General features: G+C 41.3%; 2 protein-coding genes across 3 annotated transcripts; both read right to left on the minus strand.

Moving 5' to 3' along the window:
* Positions 1–7,609: 7,609 nt before the first annotated feature.
* Positions 7,610–13,947, minus strand: LOC137795615 (probable ATP-dependent RNA helicase DDX41). The gene is made up of 17 exons (XM_068593210.1): positions 13,782–13,947; positions 11,681–11,776; positions 11,401–11,551; positions 11,188–11,262; positions 10,987–11,047; positions 10,766–10,902; positions 10,603–10,675; positions 10,356–10,509; positions 10,061–10,197; positions 9,727–9,889; positions 9,386–9,517; positions 9,196–9,267; positions 9,005–9,101; positions 8,573–8,722; positions 8,387–8,458; positions 8,121–8,231; positions 7,610–8,003 (listed from the first exon to the last, which is right to left on the minus strand). Exons 1-17 carry the CDS (start codon positions 13,806–13,808, stop codon positions 7,867–7,869), a joined length of 1,845 nt encoding a protein of 614 aa, XP_068449311.1. The 5' UTR covers positions 13,809–13,947; the 3' UTR covers positions 7,610–7,866.
* Positions 13,948–17,175: 3,228 nt separating this feature from the next.
* On the minus strand, positions 17,176–22,843 carry LOC137790531 (probable ATP-dependent RNA helicase DDX41). 2 transcript variants are annotated; one of them, XM_068584873.1, is made up of 17 exons: positions 22,678–22,843; positions 21,238–21,333; positions 20,958–21,108; positions 20,745–20,819; positions 20,544–20,604; positions 20,323–20,459; positions 20,160–20,232; positions 19,913–20,066; positions 19,618–19,754; positions 19,284–19,446; positions 18,943–19,074; positions 18,753–18,824; positions 18,562–18,658; positions 18,130–18,279; positions 17,958–18,023; positions 17,686–17,796; positions 17,176–17,568 (listed from the first exon to the last, which is right to left on the minus strand). In XM_068584873.1, exons 1-17 carry the CDS (start codon positions 22,702–22,704, stop codon positions 17,432–17,434), a joined length of 1,839 nt encoding a protein of 612 aa, XP_068440974.1. In that variant the 5' UTR covers positions 22,705–22,843; the 3' UTR covers positions 17,176–17,431. The 2 variants fall into 2 exon arrangements, with proteins under 2 accessions (XP_068440974.1, XP_068440965.1); XM_068584864.1 differs by having other exon boundaries at positions 17,952–18,023.
* Positions 22,844–23,004: the final 161 nt, after the last annotated feature.

Genomic DNA, 23,004 nt, shown 5'->3' on the forward strand with positions numbered 1-23,004 from the left:
GCAGGAGGTCGATAGAAGCTGACCTTAGAAATGTTCCTCACACCTCCTCGGCCTCCGCTGCCACTCCCCCGCGCACGCCCCGCACCAGATGGGAAGTGTAGCCGCATTTTTAAATCCTGCACGCAGGGTTGCAGGCTGTTGCGCTGGCACTGGGGCTGAAGGAATGAAATATTCATGGAGCCCAAAAAATGAATGGACACCCCGGGACGGAGAGCGTGCCGATTTATTCAACTAAGACCAGGCCTCATTACACTGCTGGCGGAGAGGCGGGTCACGGTGATTTTCTTTACCAGTGCTCGACCCCGACTGTCACACGCACGCGCGCGCGCGCGCACACACACACACACACAAACACACACAGAGAGAAAGACAGAGACAGGGACGAAGAAGAGGAGGAAGAAGAGAGGGCCACTGCATGCTAAACGCGTCCAAGTCACCGCCATCCCATGATCCTGCGGGTCTCTACCCACCCTCACCCCACACACACACACACACACACACACACACACACCTCCGCGTCTCCACGCGGACGCTGAAGCGGCTCCTCTCGTGTAATTGATGACCTAATGAGTGATTAGCTCCCGTGTCAGAGCACCGAGTGTCGGTGTGAAAGCTGCGCGCGGCATATGGGAGATGTGGGTGACACCGCTGTGACAGAGGTGTGTGTGCGTGTGTGTGTGTGTGTGTGTGTGTGTGTGTGTGTGTGTGTGTGTGTGTGTGTGTGTGTGCGCGCGTGAGGTGCCAGGGGACACCAGCTGATAGGCACGGGGGGCCACGTGACTAATCCAAATAAATTCGTCTGACTAGATTTGGTCACACTTGGTGAGATGTAATAGCAACAACAGCAATAGGAATGGTGGAACTTGTTTTGCATTATGACGTATATCCGTGATTGAGCTAAATGATTCATAAATCGCCTTCAGACAACTTTTCAGTTATCATCTGCTGTACACAGGTGTGTCTCGAGCCTTGCCTTCCACCTGTTCGTTTTATTATTCTTCAGCAAATAATCCCAGAAGAATTGTCCGCCGTTTACTGTTTGTTTGAGAACAAACTTGAACGCTGCCAGATCCTTCAAGGGCCAGACCCAACGAAGGAGTCAGACGGATATTGTGAGAAACTCCACCAAACAACATGTACATAATATCGGATGAATTTAACTTTTTGGAATAAATAGCAAAGTTAGTAAAAAATAAAAAAAAAGAGAAAAAGAATAACGTGTGCAAAACGATTCATTTTGGAGGGGGGGGGGACTTTAAAAGTTGAGAACACTTTAAAAGTTCAAGCTGCGAGCTTAATCTCAATAAACGAACAAAAGAAGAGTTTTGGCATGCGCACTTGTTACTCTATTTATTCCTCGCAATAAAGCCGACAGACACGCAGCCCAGACTTTACTGAACAAGTGCATTGTAGATCATCTTCTCTTTACGCTTTTGAAACATATATAGCCACGCTCTTAAATGATTAATACTTTCGCCTCCCCTCTCTGCAATCGTGATTGAGTTACAATGCACAATAGGAGAAGAAGAGGAAGAAAAAAAAAAGTCATGCTTTGTCTAATTGTTCGTTGGCGGGGTCAGAGGGGACTGTGCGATTGGCTGCTGCCTCCTGAGGCTGCAGGGCTGTCGGAGCGGTCGGAGGGCTGGGGAGTGACACCAAGGTGACTGAAGGAAGGGAGGCTGGGTATAAATGGCAGTCGCGGTAGCGAACCCATCCAGAGAGAAGAAGGGCATCAGCCAGAGTCTTCAGCCGTGTGACCTTTCACTGCAGCGATGACTGCAAGGGCAGAGCTTTCCAGCTGGCCGGAGTACCCGGAGGACTTCACCCTGCTGCAACAGCAGCAGCAGCAGCAGCAGCAACAGCAGCAGCAGCAGCAGCAGCAGCAGCAACGCAACCAGGTCAACTCCAAGAGTTGGATTTCTTCAAACTCCCTCCATGCGTTCTCCAGGAGGGACGCGCGCGCAGCCGGAGACGCGGCGGGCCTCTCGCCGGAGAAGCCGACCGGTAGAGTTCCCGACTGCGTGTCCGCGGCGGGCATCCCCGAGACGGACTCTGACCAGGCGGAGGAAGGCGGCCAGGTGAGCTACTTCGGCCCGCAGAAACACAGGCGCGTCGCGGCCAACGCCAGGGAGAGGAGGAGGATGCACGGCCTGAACCAGGCGTTCGACGAGCTGAGGAACGTCATCCCCTCCAACGAGAGGAAGCTGTCCAAGTACGACACCCTACAAATGGCGCAGATCTACATCACGGAGCTGTCGGAGCTGCTGAGTCCAGGCTCGGCGGACAAGACCTCGATGAGGAATCTGATTCACTCTCTGCGGCCAGACACGCCGGAGACCCCGGACCTGCTGACCGGAGAGCAGCGGGACCCCTCCGCCTCCGTCAGCCACCTCATCATATTCGGACCACCTTCAGACTTGGGGTCAAATCGATCACTGAGTTCTTCCAACAGCAGCGATGGGGAATCGTCTCTCCTCAGTGACATGGAGGAGAGTCTGAGTGGAAGACAGTGACAGGAAATCCACTGCCTTATTCTGCAGTGTTCAAATTGCAGCTTGTAGAAATGTTGATCCTTCGAGATAGTCCTCTATGTTCATTCTCCTGTCATGTTTTGATAGCTTAGATGTTGCACTGCCAATGAAAAACACAGACTGACATCTTGAATTTTTGTACTTGTTAAGGCCATGGTGAACACTCAGAGGTCTTTTTTTTAATGCACTTTATGGCCTGAATCATCACTAAAGACATGTCTTGTGTCCTTAGTGAAATGTGTCTAAATTAAAAACAATTATTTTGGTATTTATGTATAGTTATGGGGTATTTGAGGATTGTTTTTCTACAATAAAGATATACTTAAGATGCATCGGTATTTGAAGTTGATTTGGTATATTTTCTTGTTTTTTTGGTCAGCAATACATTTTGGTATACAGAGTTAGTCAATATCTCTCACATGTGAAACTGACTGCTGCTAAGCTAATGATTTGCATGTGACAAAACCAACTTATTCTCTTTATTAAAAGCATGAAGAAGCTAAATGTTATCAAACTCACTGAATGTAATAAGGAAACCATTTTTTCAAATCCATTTCCAGTGTGAAACAGTCAAGTGTCCGTTCAGCGTATCAGCTGATGTCACATTAAAGATACTGCAGCACATATAAAGCTTCTCTCAATATTCCAGCAGTAAAGACCAACGCTGCCTGAAAATCCTCTTTTTGCTAAATTGACTGGCAGAAAAAGAAAAAAAATCCAGATGCCTTTTTCATGCAACAGATACAAACACAAACATCTGTGAGCCAAAATCTGATGCCAAGTGTCCCCAGTGGAGAGAATTTTAAGGAAATAAAGAACCTCATTCGGCTTTTTTGCAGTCTATCATTGTTAAAATTGCTCCTCCTGGTTTGTCTGTTAACTAATAGCCTACTGAGAAAATGTGGGGCTGCCCGCTCTGGAGGGAAGAGGTGGTTGGAACCTTGCCAGATCCTTAGAAATGATTTCTGCCAGCCTGTGTTTGAAACTGCCAAGGGCCTCTGTGGGGGTTACATGGGTGGAGGAGCTGATGGCCTCCTCCATCTCCGTCATGTCATCCAGCGCCTCTGCCTGTGCATTGTACCCTGGCTGGATGTGGTTATTCACAGGGGGCTGGCGCTGGTACTGGGGCTTGGCTGGGGCGTAGGCGACCGGGGACTGGGGAAGGGTGAAGGGAGGAGGCTCAGGGTTTAAGGGAGAATCCAAAATGTTCACGTCGGAATAGATGCACTCTGAGTCCATCACGGGTTTGAACTCCTCGTTTCTGATTATAGGAAGCGTGGCTCTCCTTATGTTGTAATAAATGTTGCCCTCCGTGACGTTATCCAGCTTTATGGCGTCCAGGGAATGAAAGCGCTCATCCTCGCCCTCATCCTCGCCCTCATCCTCGCCTTCCCCCACAGAGCGATGAGCTTCGACAAGAGACAGCCGCTTTACGTTTAGTACAGGGCGGTCATTAATAGTCGAGTAGTGGTCGGCAGACTCGTCCTCTGTGTCATCAGAGACGCCTGCAGGGCTGTAGACAGGAGGAGCAGCGGGCAAGCAGGTTGTAGTTGGAAGGATGGCAGTGGAGCGGTCACACAAGGACCTTCTGAGGACGCCGAGTGGCTGGACCGAAGACTCCCTCTCCACGGAGCACTGCTTTGATATGACCTGGAAGATATGGTTCCCATGCCTGGATAGGAAGACGAACACTCCTTCTCCCGAGTCGCAGCGCCGGCCCGCTTCTATGCTGAATCCACCCTGCAATCACATGCACACATCTTTAAGGAAGGGTCGGACATTTGGGGAAGATCTGCTCAATTGTTTTCTTGCCGAGAGACACATGAGAAGATCGATACTATTAAACATTAGAAGGGTATCCATCTTCTCATCTCGCTCTCTGCGAAAAAAGCAAAAAAGAATATTCCAAAAAAATGTTAAACAATCCCTTCAAAGTTGTGCGTCTGATCTGAGTTGAATGTCAGGTGTGTCATGACGATGGTGAATTAATGTGTGTGTCCTTGCCAATTCAGGGGAATTCATAAGTACTTTACCTCGACTAGTCCATATTTGCGTAAGAGCTTGTATGGCCAGCGATAGAATACGTGACCGGTACTGACGGCCAGCAGTGTCACGGCCTCTTCTTCTGGGGAGACCAGGTAGTCGCCAGACAAGTTGCACCTCCTGGATGCCTCCGTGCTCTGGACAGTCACTTGGTACTGATTTGGAGGAAGGGTCAGATCTAAACATGAGAAGACATGAACACATCGGCCCACTGAGGTTAGTGCAGCGTAATGTGCTCGATGTTTCATACACGGTCTACTGAGCAGCAGAAACATCAGCAAAGGGAATAAATGTACAGCCAAAATATTGTCATGCAGTAAAAAAAAAAAAAGGCTGCTTTCAAATGGCGTGCATTCTGCTAATCTCTCCCTGTGACTGTGCTGCCGGGCTTTTACAGTGTAATCCAGTAGGAAATAAAAAGAAATAAATGTTCGTAAGCCAGAGCTTGCTGACGCTAATACATTCTGCCGTTCATGTTTGAATAAATTAGTGGCTTTAGCTTCTGCTCACACATATTCTGTGTTTTCTGCTGATGCCCTGCATTTACACCGCTATGCCATCGAAACATCACTGCGAGTTTTTTCCTCTTTTTGCTTCGTTATAATACTTTTACCAATTTACTCTTAAGACCTTGTTTAAGGATGATTCCACTTTCCCACAGCTTGGCTCTAATTATTGATATGGTGGATGCCAACAAAATATTAGAATATAGGTTGAGGGTGCAAGAAACACTATTGTTCAGATAATCTGATAAATTGTAAAAAAAAAACTAAAAAAAAACAGCCCAAGCAGGTTTCTGATGAGAACCACTTCCGATCGGCGCTCGTTAGACCGATGGTTATTTTGAATTGCTTGTTGGTCTGATCTTTACCGGTATTCCAAGATGAGTAAAGGTCATTGTCCTCCATGGTCAAGCCATTTCCTCTCTCGAAAGCCCCTTTGTCTGAATCCTCGGGATCCTTCTGTAAACACAGTGGCATGGTAAACATCACATGGAGTGTACACCACTCTCTTATCACCGTTTTATGACGTCTAAGAGGTAAGATGCAAGAAAGAACATAGCTTGTGTAAGCACAAGAATTAGAGAAGTGAAGAGACAGAAGTTACAGATACTGCATTGACTTCCTCATTGTGCTATCTATATCTGATTGTGGGGAATGTTTATTTTCACTTTTCCCAAATATAGCTCTGCTCACGATACAAAAAAAAAAAAAAAAAAGGTTGCACTGATTAAGAGGTGAGAAGTGCAATACCTGGAAGGCCAGAAGAGAGAGGGCACTGAGCCAGTCCTGGCTTGTCGTGGAGGCCAGGGTGTAGGTGCAATGAGTGGTGTATAAGTGGAAGGCGGTGCAGTCAGAAGGGCAAGACTCCTTTGGAGCCGGGCTGACACTGAGGCAGTCACTGAGACGCACCACTTTTCTTTCGGATGATTTCTGCCGGCCGAGCTTCCTCTGATCAGCAGCAGCATTGTTGTCAAGTACAGTGGAGATCTCCAATCGCCCCACACCTGTGGAGCTGGCCTTGAAAAGTGTCACCCATATTTTCCGCCATGTTCTCTGGAGTAGATTAGACAGAGGGAAACAGGAAAAGGTTAATAAATCAGTGTATAGTTTATATTTGTATTATATCATTAGAAGGTATGACATCTCAGAGATCATGGATAAGACGAAGGGGAGAGAGAGACACTACTGCCTCTTACTTTTTAACAAAGTGTATTGCAATACTGTTGCCCCCCCGACTCTTGAACTATTGTAGAGTTAAGCATATACACACACCGGTTTTATAACAGATTAAAAGATAATTTGTCTAACCTCTAGGATCACTTATTATTTGTTTTGTCAGCTATTGCTTTCCTATTTATTTATTACTACATTTTCCTTATTTTATTGTCTAATGTCTTCTGTTGTTTTTACCATTTCGGCTTGTTAACTGTTAATCTTTCATAGATACAAAGTTTAAATTGATCAAAATTAGGTACAGATATAATCTGATTAGAGAATGAAATAGTCAGTAAACTACACGCATGATACATGTGACCAGCCTCATTATTATGAACTAAAAGTATATGTATTATGGGAGAACCAATACCGATTTTCACCACAGAAGTCTGAATTTTTATTATCAGATTACACGACGAGACAAACGCATGGGCGAAAGCGTTTCCTGAAGTTTAAAGTGTTTGTAGAAATACTAATGCATGATGATCACTAAAGAATTTTTTAGTGAAGAATTCAGCAAATTTAAGGATTGCTCGCTTGTATGACTTTAAAAAGTTTCTGATCCCCTTGAACATTTAGAGAGATGTTTAAAAAAAAGAACATTTTAGACTTCCAACCAGTACAAAAAAAAATTGCACTTAGACCTCGCTGCACCACTTACTAAAGCATATATATATATATATATATATATATATATATATATATATATATATATATATATATATATATATATATATATATATATATATATGTATATGTATATGTATATATATATATATATATATATATATATGTATATGTATATATATATATATATATATACATATATATGTATATGTATATATATATATATATATACATATACATATATATATATATATATATATATAGACAGTGTTTAGTTACACAAGTATGCTGAATTTCTACAACACTTACTTTTCCAAACTTGACCCCGAGAAGATACAGCTTTCCTTCTTTAAACATGACATCCATGTTTGTACGCTTTGTCTGTGAATAACTCTAGTTCTCACTGCTCTCTGGTCAAGATGTAACAAACCAAAAGGTTAAGATTTCTACACCACTAGAATTACTGTTTCCTTGAAGTCTCCAGCAGTGTTCATTCTGCTGTCGGTGTACGTCTAACCGACTAAACGTCAAGATATCTCTTATCTGTGGTTGCAAAAGACAGTCACACAAGTTGTGTACTGCTGGTTTTTTTAGTCAAACTTCCCTTTCCATTACTGTGCTTGTTTTAGCAACTTCCTTCTTAAACAAAACCAGTACCACACCTTTACATCTAAAAAAATATAAAAGATCAACAGATAAAGTGTTTTTATTTACAAATCAAATATCAAACAATGTACATCACAAAGGGATCAAGAACAAAAACATATTTTAGGCAAAACTTCTAAAAAGACAATTCATCTCACAGACCTGCAAACTATGTCAGATGAGGATAGAAAAATACACTTCCTTAGTTCAGTGATACAACACACAGCTGTAGCATTTTCTCAGAAATATTTCTCAGTTCTGTGTTGCATTGAAGACTCTTCCTCGGAATAAAAAAAAAAAAACTAGAAGTCCATTGAGCTACGAGCCAGGTAGTCTTCTTGCCTGATGTTGGTGACCTGCTTGGTCTGCATGACCTCCAACTTAGGACAGTGTGTAATACGATGACCCAGACCACCACAGAATGTACAGCCCCTCTCACCTGTGAACAGACGAGAATCAGGTATGTCAGAAAGAGTTTGCAAACACTTCTTTTTTAAGTTGAACATAGGAACATAGGAATATAGTATGTGAACTAGATTTGGTGTGAAGGACTTACCTCCAATGTCCGGTATGATCTCGTCTACTGTATGGAGCACCTGGAGGACCGGAGGAACCTTCTGCTTGGCCTCAACGAGCAGAGCTTTCAGGTCCATCAGCACTGACTCGTCTATGGGGAGAGACACACACTTACTGTTAACTTACTGCAATTAACATGGAAGAAAACGGACACAATTCTCTTTAATACATTGCAAATATTCTGTAAATCAATACTCATGTAAAAAAATGAATTAGATTTTTGTCTTCACTGGTATTTTTCCTTACCACAACCTTTATTGATGAATGTAGTGGCAATACCGGTCTTGCCTGATCGCCCAGTTCTACCAATTCTATGGACTGAAACAAACAATTTCAACAAAACAGGCCAAGCTATATACTGTGTGTGTGTTTACCTACCTACATACATACATACATACATACATACATATATAAACACACATGTCCTCTTACCATAGTTTTCTATCTCCTCAGGCATGTCATAATTCACTACATGCTGTATAGCAGGGAAATCCAGACCCTTGGAGGCAACGTCTGTGGCAACTAAGACATCTTTTTTTCCTTCTTTAAATGCCTCTATTGCTTTTGTTCTTTCCTCCTGATCTGAAAAAAAAATACGATGACAAGACAATGACAAATGAAAAATGAGAGCGAGAAGTGTCCGCAATACTTTCTCAACCTTGGAAGAGTTTATGAAACTTAACCAGAAAAAGTGACATTTGTAAGCAGGATGGCACCTGGTGGTAAAGATGAGCAACTACAAGTGAGTAGAAGTTTAAAGCTGTGCCTGAAACTTGATGCTTGGTTCCTCAAAATTCCATATTAATCTACAGGCGCCATTAATATGTAATAATGTATTTTTCGGCCTTGTACAGCTCTGCATACCTTTTCCTCCATGGACGGCCACCGCCTCGACTCCTTTTAGCAGCAGATACTCATGGATGGCGTCTACATCGGCCTTCTTCTCAGCAAATATCAGCACCTGTTGATGTGAAATAGAAATATTTTGGTTAAATTTGACATGATTGAGTTATGGATTTATGGATGTCAATGTCATGACATGTGGAAGTACTAACAGGTGGTGGTGTTTTCTGGAGACACTCCAGCAGGTACACCATCTTGGCCTCCTCTTTGACATATTCCACTTCCTGCACACACACAAAACATTTATTATGAAGTTCACACATTTTCTATAGCAGTGGGTTTATAAATGTAGAGAAATCAATTCCCCAGACTTCAACAGAAAACAGTGACGAATAAACAAACCTGGATGACATCCAAGCTGGCAGCTCCGGCCCTGCCCACGTTGATAGTGATGGGTTTGACCAACGCACTCTTGGCAAAGTTCTGGATCTTCTTAGGCATAGTGGCGCTGAAAAGCAGGGTCTGCCTTTGTCCCTAGATGAAGAAATAACACATTATGGGACGTTGTCTGGTAGACTCAAAATGTCAGGCTCTACCTTCAAGGCTTAGTTTTCAAGACAAGATTTTAGTCATATCATTTATGTTCTGATTAAGTCTGCTGCCTCTTGAAAGCATCAGTACTGTGAGAAAATTTAACAACCAACATGTAATTTGGCGTCCACCGCTGCAGAAAAGGACCTCACCTTGAAATAGGAGAAGATGGTTCTGATGTCTTCCTCAAAGCCCATGTCAATCATCCTATCGGCCTCATCCAGAGCCAAGTAGCGGCAGATGTCCAGACTCACCATCTTCTTCTGCAGCAAGTCCATCAGTCTTCCAGGGGTAGCAACCATCATGTGGACCCCACTACAACCAAGAGGAGATACAGAGTCAGGTGGAAAATGAACTCAAAAAGAACGTATTCCTTTTTGAATAAATTAATGTAGCTGAATCGTGCATTGTTTTGCTTGACATTAGTTTTAACTGAAATTTTGGAGAAAAGTCAGAAACCGATTAAACAAATCTTCACTGACTTACTGATTTACTACCTCCATTTGATCCTTGACAGACATTCCTCCGATGCAGAGGGCAGTGCGTAGCTGAGGAGCTCCTTCCTCCTCCAGCAGCTTGCAGTAGTACTCAATGATGCCGTGAGTCTGCCTCGCCAACTCTCGCTGGTGTGTCAGGGAAAGGTATTAAAATCAGGTATGCTTAGTTGCGAAAAAAGCAAAAGCGAGGTTGCCCACATTAAATGCGATCTGTCTAAGAGTAAACAGTAAGGACCAATCAGGGTTTTTGCTGCATTATAAGCCGTTTGTCTTGTGGGTCTTACAGAGGGACAGATGATGAGTCCATACGGTCCCTCTCTCTTGAAAAAAGGCAGCCTTTTCTCCTGCTCCAGGGAAAACATGATGATGGGATGAGTGAAGACCAAAGTCTTTCCAGAACCAGTGAAGGCTATGCCAATCATGTCTCGACCTGAAAGACTACAGACAAACCCTGTCAGTTCATGGAACAGTTTACATGTACTTAACATATGCTACAAACTTGGATTGAATACATGCATTTCCTGTACTTACACTGTAGGAATTCCTTGAATTTGAATTGGCGTAGGATGCACAATTCCCTTCTTTTTCAAACCTTTTAGAATTGCTGCAAAAACAATAAAGAGATCTGTTGCCAGTTGTCGATTCATGTGCGACCACTAAAGGCCTCGCATAGAAAGAGAGGGAGTGTTATTACCTGGTGGAAGCTTCATCTCCCTGAAACTTTTGATTGGAGGAGGGATACTGTCTCCATCAACAAGGATGTGAAACTTCTTCCTGACGCGGTCATGTCGGGTGCTTGGCATGTTCAGAATGTAGCGCGGCGCCTTCCAGCTATAAAGAGCATTCATGTCAATTAAAAAGTTGTTTAAAAACTCAACAATGTTACGTTATAGAGTTCACTGTTGAAGAACATACCTTGTTTTTATGGGATCGTCATATATAATACCTTTGGCCATTTCCTTCACCGACATTAGAGCTGAAAGAGGGGCGATTCAATAAAATCATTAGTTTTCAAGATTAGAGCATTTTGCTCAAACTGCTGTAAAACGTGTACATTTATCAAAGTAAATCTGATTAATAACTCAACATTTTAACATGACAGCATTATCATATTACCTCTGCCCTCTGCAACGCTCTCTAGAATCTTCTCTTCCTCTTTTAGCTGCTTTTCCTTGGCTGACTCCTTACGGGCTGTAGACACAAAAACACACAGCAGGTGAGACATTACAGAACCAATGTGGTCAGATTTAATGAGCAGTATGATGATGATGAATACGAGGAAGACAACATCAATCATAATCCAGAGTGGGTCGTATTTGAAGTCGATACCTTCGGCTTTTTCCTTGAGGTGCTGATGCTGGTCAAGAAGGCTGACATTGGAGCGTGGACCAAGACCGTCATCCTCGTCCCTCTGCTCCTCCCCGCTATCTTTCAGGTCATCGTCCACCACTTTTCCTCGCAGACGTAACATCTTCTGTAGCTGTGAGGTACATGTTAAAATATATTAGATATGAATATGTGGCAACAGGATGAGATGGAGATACACATATGGACAATCTAAATATAAGTGTGTTTAATTACTACAATTTTTATAGTACTGATAACTTACCAGTTGATGTTTCCTTATTTTGACGGGAACATACAGAACATAATCGTCATCCTCTGATCCTTCTGAGCCAGACTGTTTATCCTCCCCATAGGACCTCTGAACAAACACATGACCAATACAATATCACTCTTGGTTAGAGCTCAGCTTTTAGACAGATTAGCCTTGAAACACATCCAGTGAAAGTCCTTTGAAGGCATGCAAAGAGGCAGGTACTTTTTTTTCAGAAATGTAAACGCACATCAGACGAGTACCACAATGTAATTTCATACTTTGATATTATTTGGATGTGATCGATCTGTGTGCACCAGAGTATATGCTGGTATGTGCCATATGGCTACATAGTTGCTCAGTGATTTAGTATTACAGAAAGGCCTTCATGTGGTGTGTGGACAGACCTGCCTAAATATATAGCTAGGTCAGTGTATCATTTTAATAAGCAGTTGAAACTGGTTGTGCCCGCCCACTGACAATGGCATGTTTCGAGGGAGTATGCAAACAAAACATACTATATTTGTAATGATTTCTATGATAAAGCGCCGTTTATTTACGATATATTTTTTGTGGCGTTCATCAATTGTGATAAATAAGTCACCAATGTTGTATTATACTCAGTAGAAGTAGCATTTCCGAAATAGACCTATGATAATTGGACATTTGCAAGGTTTACTTGAGTAGTACTGCTGTGCCAAAATGATCAAAACTATGTGCTGATAGCCACATTTGATTGATAATCTTTTGATAAAGTCACAAAGTGATGCCTTACTAGCAGAGGTATATTTTAATACACGCATTCACCTCCTTTCTCAGACCAGGATCTGAGCTGATACCACTCAGTGCGGTTACATGGATTCGAATAGCTGGCTTAGTCCGACTAAAATCGAATTATCCCGTTCATGTAATCACCTTTATTCGAATAACTGCGGTCCGACTACGATCCGATTAACACCCCTGGATAACTCGATTCGATTCGATTGATAATTCGAATAACGCTGCATGTAAACGCTGAATCGGATCGGAACTGGACAATGCGTTTGTGCGCATGCTCAAGATCCCGCCGCCTCCTCCCTCCCTCCCTCCCTCACAGGTCGTGACGCGGAAGTCGAAAGAGACGATAAGTTGTCACGGCCGGCAGAAACAAACAAACGTAAAAGTCGGGTTACGAGCCGATAGGACCTTCGGTGGGTGTCTCTACTAGCTCCCTGATGTAGCCTGCTAGCGCTGCTGCTAGTTCCCCGTTTGCTCTGCGCTAGCTCCCCGTTAACCACCGAAGCTAGCGGGGTTCTCTCCATTATGAAGAGTGAAGAGGTCAAGCGGAGATGGCTGTATCACCACTACATGTAATGAAAACAGCGCCACCTAGCGTATCGGATATGACATGCATTCGGCCAATGATTCGATTTATTCACTGCCACGTATATTCGGATAACAGCAGTTGCCCCGAAAGAGAGCATAGTCCGACTAAAGCAAGATTCGAATTAATGCCATCATGTAAACGCACTGACTGTTGATCCTAAGGTGACTGAGAAGAAACTAAAGAGGGGGATGTAGTATAGCTACTGCTAGTTTTTTTGTTTTTTTTTAAACCTCATCATTAAACCCAATTAATTATTCTGCCGATTGTCTCTTGTAGGCACAAAAAAAACAGCTTTCACAGAACGACCCAGCTACGTTTTTTATAGTATATTTTATTTGCCCTAACTTCAGCTCTTTACTTCCATTAACTGCTCGTCAACTTTATTCTTACGTGACTTAGTCCGGACATGAAAGACGGTAAACGTAGCTAGTTGTATTCAAACCCATAACTATATTTAAACACCAATGCGAGCCACTGAATTGTGGCTAACGTTAAGTTGATTGTCTAGTTTTAACGAACGCAGTTTACATTTATACAAAGTCTGATTGAAAATGCCATAGGGTTACATTTTAGTTTAACGTGTTTCATTGACCTGCTTCAAATACGTCTTTGATAACGTTTTGAAGCGGACAATAAGCTTGGTTAGCTAGGTAGCTAGCTAGCCAGCCAAGCTCATAGCTAACGTTAGCCAGGGATAGCTAACTGGCGTAGTAAACTCATGTCAATAATAGTATACGCCTAACTTACCTTTTTCGGTTCATTTTCGTTCTCCATTTTTATTTATGAATACAGTAACGTGCTCTATTTACGGAATCAGCAGAGCTGTTGACCAGACACTCGGCAAAGAATTCAATAAGTGTCCGTCATCCACATGTTTACACACACGAAGCCTCGATACGGTACGGAGCGTCGGAAGGGTCAAACTCGAGGGAGGCGGCAACCAAACATTTCGAAACGGCAGCTCGTGCAGTGGAACCAAAAAAAGATAATTTTAGAAAGCAAACACCACACTTTATTTTTGTCAAAACTGTATTGTTTTTAATCTTTCGGAACGAAAGATTTTTCACAGTATAAAAAGTGAATAAAAAAAAGAAAACAAGCCAACATACACTTGGCTATTATTGATATAGTATAAATCTACATTCGAAACATTAAGATAATCTTCTCTAATTGAATATAACCTGGAAAGCATCAGAGATGTTATATGAAAACAAAATCTCAGCACAGGTTCAGGAAAGAAATGACCCACCTCAATGAAAGCCATTATCTAAAAAACATGGTTCCTGGTCTAAATCCCAAGGCCCTTGGCCCAAAAGTACCAAGTCATCAGTGATATTTCTCATTAAAAGATGATCAAGACTTGGACAGGCTAGCTGAGGTACAGGGTACCACCAAGGTCACAGTACAGGGAAAAGAGTAGTATGGTTGAAAATATCTCACACACACACAACCCCGAGAAACGCATGAAAAGGCTCAAAAGGGCCCTAAATAATCACTCAATATGTACAAGCATTGAAATTAACTGTGCCAAACAATGTGTGATGGTTCCAATGTTGAAATGAACATTGCACATGGGTGTACCTGTCACTTCTCGGATATAGAGGCTAATAGAACAGTTAAGAGTGAGAAAACCGGGGGGAAATACTTTGTTCTACAGATATTGGTTATTACTATAAAACGATATAATTTTTCAAGATAAGGGAGGGATGACAGCGAAGCAACAGACACATTTAAGTTCACCCAATACAGGACCGGGGGATAGTATCTAGAAGTTTCTGTTCGACACATGCATGGTTTTGAAGATGCATCCTGCAAAATCTTCCGTTAGCATTGTATGTCAAACATAAAAGTGGTGCAGGTGGGTAAACAATTGTTTATAATTAATTAACTAATTTCTAAATCATTTGATGATCATAATTAAATATTGAGACCAATGAATACACTGCAGCTGTTTTTAAATAAAAGCAATGCACCGTTGTCCCCATTAAGTGAAAATGTTGTCTTGTGCTGCTTGTTGACAGTAAAAGACAAATAAATGGTCTCTAGGGTCCACTGTTATTGGTGTAGCGAGCTTTAAACTAGCGACACTGAATGTAATGTACGATGAGCACCAAATTCAACTGATTGGAATTCAGAAGTTTAACAACGTTAAAATGTCTCAGATTTGTGATAAAAACATTTATTTCATGTAAGGTAATTGTTTACATACTACATACGTAAGCACATGGATGCAGTGGATTTAACAGACTTTTTTTTCCATTTTTGCATCTCTCATTTAGTGAACATTGCAATAATAGCAAAAGGGTACAGTTGGCCTTGAGAATGATCTCTGGCTTGTCAGCCACAAGTTATGTTTCAGTCCTCTGAATGGAAAGTATGATTTTGAAGCAGGGTTCCTTGGCTTAGTAAGGAAGAGAAGAAAACGGGGAATGAGAGAAGGCCTCAGGCCAAATGGGGCTCTACTGAAAGAGTTTGTGGTGTGAAGTTTTTTCTGGCACTCCTCCAAGTTATTGAGCTCCATTGGAAGGAACCTTTTTGAGGCTGAAGTTGGACCAATTCACTGCTACCTTCTGGCGAGTTTGTTTTGCAGAATCAAGGCAAAACCTAGAGGGAACAAAGAAAATAGGAAAAAAAAACCCTGCTGTTTTAGCGACGCATTAATGGTAATCCATACAACAGAATAGCTCAGTCTTTTTTAAAAGTACCCTGATACACAGGCATGTTAAACCTACCTTTTGAAGTATTCTACTTCCCGATCAATCTCATCCATTTCTCCTGGATCGACATCTTTAGGGAGAAAAACATCATCTAGGAATAACAAAGATTGACCATTAGTTACACAGTCCAAGTTAAGAAACCATTAAATTGTTGCACATGGGTTTTAAGATTTTAAGTTTTTTTGTACCGATAGTGCCGCTGGACCTTTCACCCTTGTTCTTGTTCTTCTTATTTTTCCCCTTGGCTTGCTGCCCATTTGCTGCAATAGAGGGGTGAGCTTTGCTTTCTGAATCCTGCTCAGACCGGCCACCTCGTGTTTCTGCGTCCCCTTTCCCTCTTAGTGCATTCGAGAGGCCACCATTTGCCGCATGTTTAGAAAATCTGCCCTCGTCAGCTTTCTTGGGTACATGTGACCAGCCTCATTATTATGAACTAAAAGTATATGTATTATGGGAGAACCAATACCGATTTTCACCACAGAAGTCTGAATTTTTATTATCAGATTACACGACGAGACAAACGCATGGGCGAAAGCGTTTCCTGAAGTTTAAAGTGTTTGTAGAAATACTAATGCATGATGATCACTAAAGAATTTTTTAGTGAAGAATTCAGCAAATTTAAGGATTGCTCGCTTGTATGACTTTAAAAAGTTTCTGATCCCCTTGAACATTTAGAGAGATGTTTAAAAAAAAGAACATTTTAGACTTCCAACCAGTACAAAAAAAATTGCACTTAGACCTCGCTGCACCACTTACTAAAGCATATATATATATATATATATATATATATATATATATATATGTATATATATATATATATATACATATATATATATATATATGTATATATATATATATATACATATATATATATATATATGTATATATATATATATATATATATATATATATATGTATATATATATATATACATATATATATATATATATATATATATATATATATATATATATATATATATATATGTATATATATAGACAGTGTTTAGTTACACAAGTATGCTGAATTTCTACAACACTTACTTTTCCAAACTTGACCCCGAGAAGATACAGCTTTCCTTCTTTAAACATGACATCCATGTTTGTACGCTTTGTCTGTGAATAACTCTAGTTCTCACTGCTCTCTGGTCAAGATGTAACAAACCAAAAGGTTAAGATTTCTACACCACTAGAATTACTGTTTCCTTGAAGTCTCCAGCAGTGTTCATTCTGCTGTCGGTGTACGTCTAACCGACTAAACGTCAAGATATCTCTTATCTGTGGTTGCAAAAGACAGTCACACAAGTTGTGTACTGCTGGTTTTTTTAGTCAAACTTCCCTTTCCATTACTGTGCTTGTTTTAGCAACTTCCTTCTTAAACAAAACCAGTACCACACCTTTACATCTAAAAAAATATAAAAGATCAACAGATAAAGTGTTTTTATTTACAAATCAAACATCAAACAATGTACATCACAAAGGGATCAAGAACAAAAACATATTTTAGGCAAAACTTCTAAAAAGACAATTCATCTCACAGACCTGCAAACTATGTCAGATGAGGATAGAAAAATACACTTCCTTAGTTCAGTGATACAACACACAGCTGTAGCATTTTCTCAGAAATATTTCTCAGTTCTGTGTTGCATTGAAGACTCTTCCTCGGAATAAAAAAAACAAACTAGAAGTCCATTGAGCTATGAGCCAGGTAGTCTTTTCGCCCGATGTTGGTGACCTGCTTGGTCTGCATGGCCTCCAACTTAGGACAGTCTGTAATACGATGACCCAGACCACCACAGAATGTACAGCCCCTCTCACCTGTGAACAGACGAGAATCAGGTATGTCAGAAAGAGTTTGCAAACACTTCTTTTTTAAGTTGAACATAGGAACATAGGAATATAGTATGTGAACTAGATTTGGTGTGAAGGACTTACCTCCAATGTCCGGTATGGTCTCGTCTCCTGTATAGAGCACCTGGAGGACCGGAGGAACCTTCTGCTTGGCCTCAACGAGCAGAGCTTTCAGGTCCATCAGCACTGACTCGTCTATGGGGAGAGACACACACTTACTGTTAACTTACTGCAATTAACATGGAAGAAAACGGACACAATTCTCTTTAATACATTGCAAATATTCTGTAAATCAATACTCATGTAAAAAAATGAATTAGATTTTTGTCTTCACTGGTATTTTTCCTTACCACAACCTTTATTGATGAATGTAGTGGCAATACCGGTCTTGCCTGATCGCCCAGTTCTACCAATTCTATGGACTGAAACAAACAATTTCAACAAAACAGGCCAAGCTATATACTGTGTGTGTGTTTACCTACATACATACATACATACATACATATATAAACACACATGTCCTCTTACCATAGTTTTCTATCTCCTCAGGCATGTCATAATTCACTACATGCTGTATAGCAGGGAAATCCAGACCCTTGGAGGCAACGTCTGTGGCAACTAAGACATCTTTTTTTCCTTCTTTAAATGCCTCTATTGCTTTTGTTCTTTCCTCCTGATCTGAAAAAAAAATACGATGACAAGACAATGACAAATGAAAAATGAGAGCGAGAAGTGTCCGCAATACTTTCTCAACCTTGGAAGAGTTTATGAAACTTAACCAGAAAAAGTGACATTCGTAAGCAGGATGGCACCTGGTGGTAAAGATGAGCAACTACAAGTGAGTAGAAGTTTAAAGCTGTGCCTGAAACTTGATGCTTGGTTCCTCAAAATTCCATATTAATCTACAGGCGCCATTAATATGTAATAATGTATTTTTCGGCCTTGTACAGCTCTGCATACCTTTTCCTCCATGGACGGCCACCGCCTCGACTCCTTTTAGCAGCAGATACTCATGGATGGCGTCTACATCGGCCTTCTTCTCAGCAAATATCAGCACCTGTTGATGTGAAATAGAAATATTTTGGTTAAATTTGACATGATTGAGTTATGGATTTATGGATGTCAATGTCATGACATGTGGAAGTACTAACAGGTGGTGGTGTTTTCTGGAGACACTCCAGCAGGTACACCATCTTGGCCTCCTCTTTGACATATTCCACTTCCTGCACACACACAAAACATTTATTATGAAGTTCACACATTTTCTATAGCAGTGGGTTTATAAATGTAGAGAAATCAATTCCCCAGACTTCAACAGAAAACAGTGACGAATAAACAAACCTGGATGACATCCAAGCTGGCAGCTCCGGCCCTGCCCACGTTGATAGTGATGGGTTTGACCAACGCACTCTTGGCAAAGTTCTGGATCTTCTTAGGCATAGTGGCGCTGAAAAGCAGGGTCTGCCTTTGTCCCTAGATGAAGAAATAACACATTATGGGACGTTGTCTGGTAGACTCAAAATGTCAGGCTCTACCTTCAAGGCTTAGTTTTCAAGACAAGATTTTAGTCATATCATTTATGTTCTGATTAAGTCTGCTGCCTCTTGAAAGCATCAGTACTGTGAGAAAATTTAACAACCAACATGTAATTTGGCGTCCACCGCTGCAGAAAAGGACCTCACCTTGAAATAGGAGAAGATGGTTCTGATGTCTTCCTCAAAGCCCATGTCAATCATCCTATCGGCCTCATCCAGAGCCAAGTAGCGGCAGATGTCCAGACTCACCATCTTCTTCTGCAGCAAGTCCATCAGTCTTCCAGGGGTAGCAACCATCATGTGGACCCCACTACAACCAAGAGGAGATACAGAGTCAGGTGGAAAATGAACTCAAAAAGAACGTATTCCTTTTTGAATAAATTAATGTAGCTGAATCGTGCATTGTTTTGCTTGACATTAGTTTTAACTGAAATTTTGGAGAAAAGACAGAAACCGATTAAACAAATCTTCACTGACTTACTGATTTACTACCTCCATTTGATCCTTGACAGACATTCCTCCGATGCAGAGGGCAGTGCGTAGCTGAGGAGCTCCTTCCTCCTCCAGCAGCTTGCAGTAGTACTCAATGATGCCGTGAGTCTGCCTCGCCAACTCTCGCTGGTGTGTCAGGGAAAGGTATTAAAATCAGGTATGCTTAGTTGCGAAAAAAGCAAAAGCGAGGTTGCCCACATTAAATGCGATCTGTCTAAGAGTAAACAGTAAGGACCAATCAGGGTTTTTGCTGCATTATAAGCCGTTTGTCTTGTGGGTCTTACAGAGGGACAGATGATGAGTCCATACGGTCCCTCTCTCTTGAAAAAAGGCAGCCTTTTCTCCTGCTCCAGGGAAAACATGATGATGGGATGAGTGAAGACCAAAGTCTTTCCAGAACCAGTGAAGGCTATGCCAATCATGTCTCGACCTGAAAGACTACAGACAAACCCTGTCAGTTCATGGAACAGTTTACATGTACTTAACATATGCTACAAACTTGGATTGAATACATGCATTTCCTGTACTTACACTGTAGGAATTCCTTGAATTTGAATTGGCGTAGGATGCACAATTCCCTTCTTTTTCAAACCTTTTAGAATTGCTGCAAAAACAATAAAGAGATCTGTTGCCAGTTGTCGATTCATGTGCGACCACTAAAGGCCTCGCATAGAAAGAGAGGGAGTGTTATTACCTGGTGGAAGCTTCATCTCCCTGAAACTTTTGATTGGAGGAGGGATACTGTCTCCATCAACAAGGATGTGAAACTTCTTCCTGACGCGGTCATGTCGGGTGCTTGGCATGTTCAGAATGTAGCGCGGCGCCTTCCAGCTATAAAGAGCATTCATGTCAATTAAAAAGTTGTTTAAAAACTCAACAATGTTACGTTATAGAGTTCACTGTTGAAGAACATACCTTGTTTTTATGGGATCGTCATATATAATACCTTTGGCCATTTCCTTCACCGACATTAGAGCTGAAAGAGGGGCGATTCAATAAAATCATTAGTTTTCAAGATTAGAGCATTTTGCTCAAACTGCTGTAAAACGTGTACATTTATCAAAGTAAATCTGATTAATAACTCAACATTTTAACATGACAGCATTATCATATTACCTCTGCCCTCTGCAACGCTCTCTAGAATCTTCTCTTCCTCTTTTAGCTGCTTTTCCTTGGCTGACTCCTTACGGGCTGTAGACACAAAAACACACAGCAGGTGAGACATTACAGAACCAATGTGGTCAGATTTAATGAGCAGTATGATGATGATGAATACGAGGAAGACAACATCAATCATAATCCAGAGTGGGTCGTATTTGAAGTCGATACCTTCGGCTTTTTCCTTGAGGTGCTGATGCTGGTCAAGAAGGCTGACATTGGAGCGTGGACCAAGACCGTCATCCTCGTCCCTCTGCTCCTCCCCGCTATCTTTCAGGTCATCGTCCACCACTTTTCCTCGCAGACGTAACATCTTCTGTAGCTGTGAGGTACATGTTAAAATATATTAGATATGAATATGTGGCAACAGGATGAGATGGAGATACACATATGGACAATCTAAATATAAGTGTGTTTAATTACTACAACTTTTATAGTACTGATAACTTACCAGTTGATGTTTCCTTATTTTGACGGGAACATACGGAACATAATCGTCATCCTCTGATCCTTCTGAGCCAGACTGTTTATCCTCCCCATAGGACCTCTGAACAAACACATGACCAATACAATATCAGTATTATCTCTTGGTTAGAGCTCAGCTTTTAGACAGATTAGCCTTGAAACACATCCAGTGAAAGTCCTTTGAAGGCATGCAAAGAGGCAGGTACTTTTTTTTCAGAAATGTAAACGCAGATCAGACGAGTACCACAATGTAATTTCATACTTTGATATTATTTGGATGTGATCGATCTGTGTGCACCAGAGTATATGCTGGTATGTGCCATATGGCTACATAGTTGCTCAGTGATTTAGTATTACAGAAAGGCCTTCATGTGGTGTGTGGACAGACCTGCCTAAATATATAGCTAGGTCAGTGTATCATTTTAATAAGCAGTTGAAACTGGTTGTGCCCGCCCACTGACAATGGCATGTTTCGAGGGAGTATGCAAACAAAACATACTATATTTGTAATGATTTCTATGATAAAGCGCCGTTTATTTACGATATATTTTTTGTGGCGTTCATCAATTGTGATAAATAAGTCACCAATGTTGTATTATACTCAGTAGAAGTAGCATTTCCGAAATAGACCTATGATAATTGGACATTTGCAAGGTTTACTTGAGTAGTACTGCTGTGCCAAAATGATCAAAACTATGTGCTGATAGCCACATTTGATTGATAATCTATTGATAAAGTCACAAAGTGATGCCTTACTAGCAGAGGTATATTTTAATACACGCATTCACCTCCTTTCTCAGACCAGGATCTGAGCTGATACCATTGTTGATCCTAAGGTGACTGAGAAGAAACTAAAGAGGGGGATGTAGTATAGCTACTGCTAGTTTTTTTTTTTTTTTTAAACCTCATCATTAAACCCAATTAATTATTCTGCCGATTGTCTCTTGTAGGCACAAAAAAAAACAGCTTTCACAGAACGACCCAGCTACGTTTTTTATAGTATATTTTATTTGCCCTAACTTCAGCTCTTTACTTCCATTAACTGCTCGTCAACTTTATTCTTACGTGACTTAGTCCGGACATGAAAGACGGTAAACGTAGCTAGTTGTATTCAAACCCATAACTATATTTAAACACCAATGCGAGCCACTGAATTGTGGCTAACGTTAAGTTGATTGTCTAGTTTTAACGAACGCAGTTTACATTTATACAAAGTCTGATTGAAAATGCCATAGGGTTACATTTTAGTTTAACGTGTTTCATTGACCTGCTTCAAATACGTCTTTGATAACGTTTTGAAGCGGACAATAAGCTTGGTTAGCTAGCTAGCTAGCTAGCTAGCCAGCCAAGCTCATAGCTAACGTTAGCCAGGGATAGCTAACTGGCGTAGTAAACTCATGTCAATAATAGTATACGCCTAACTTACCTTTTTCGGTTCATTTTCGTTCTCCATTTTTATTTATGAATACAGTAACGTGCTCTATTTACGGAATCAGCAGAGCTGTTGACCAGACACTCGGCAAAGAATTCAATAAGTGTCCGTCATCCACATGTTTACACACACGAAGCCTCGATACGGTACGGAGCGTCGGAAGGGTCAAACTCGAGGGAGGCGGCAACCAAACATTTCGAAACGGCAGCTCGTGCAGTGGAACCAAAAAAAGATAATTTTAGAAAGCAAACACCACACTTTATTTTTGTCAAAACTGTATTGTTTTTAATCTTTCGGAACGAAAGATTTTTCACAGTATAA

The sequence above is a fragment of the Clinocottus analis genome, unplaced genomic scaffold (genome assembly GCF_023055335.1).
Source record: "Clinocottus analis isolate CAN_PGR_092001 unplaced genomic scaffold, fCliAna1.0.p SCAF_10, whole genome shotgun sequence".
NCBI classification, from domain to species: Eukaryota; Metazoa; Chordata; class Actinopteri; order Perciformes; family Cottidae; genus Clinocottus; species Clinocottus analis.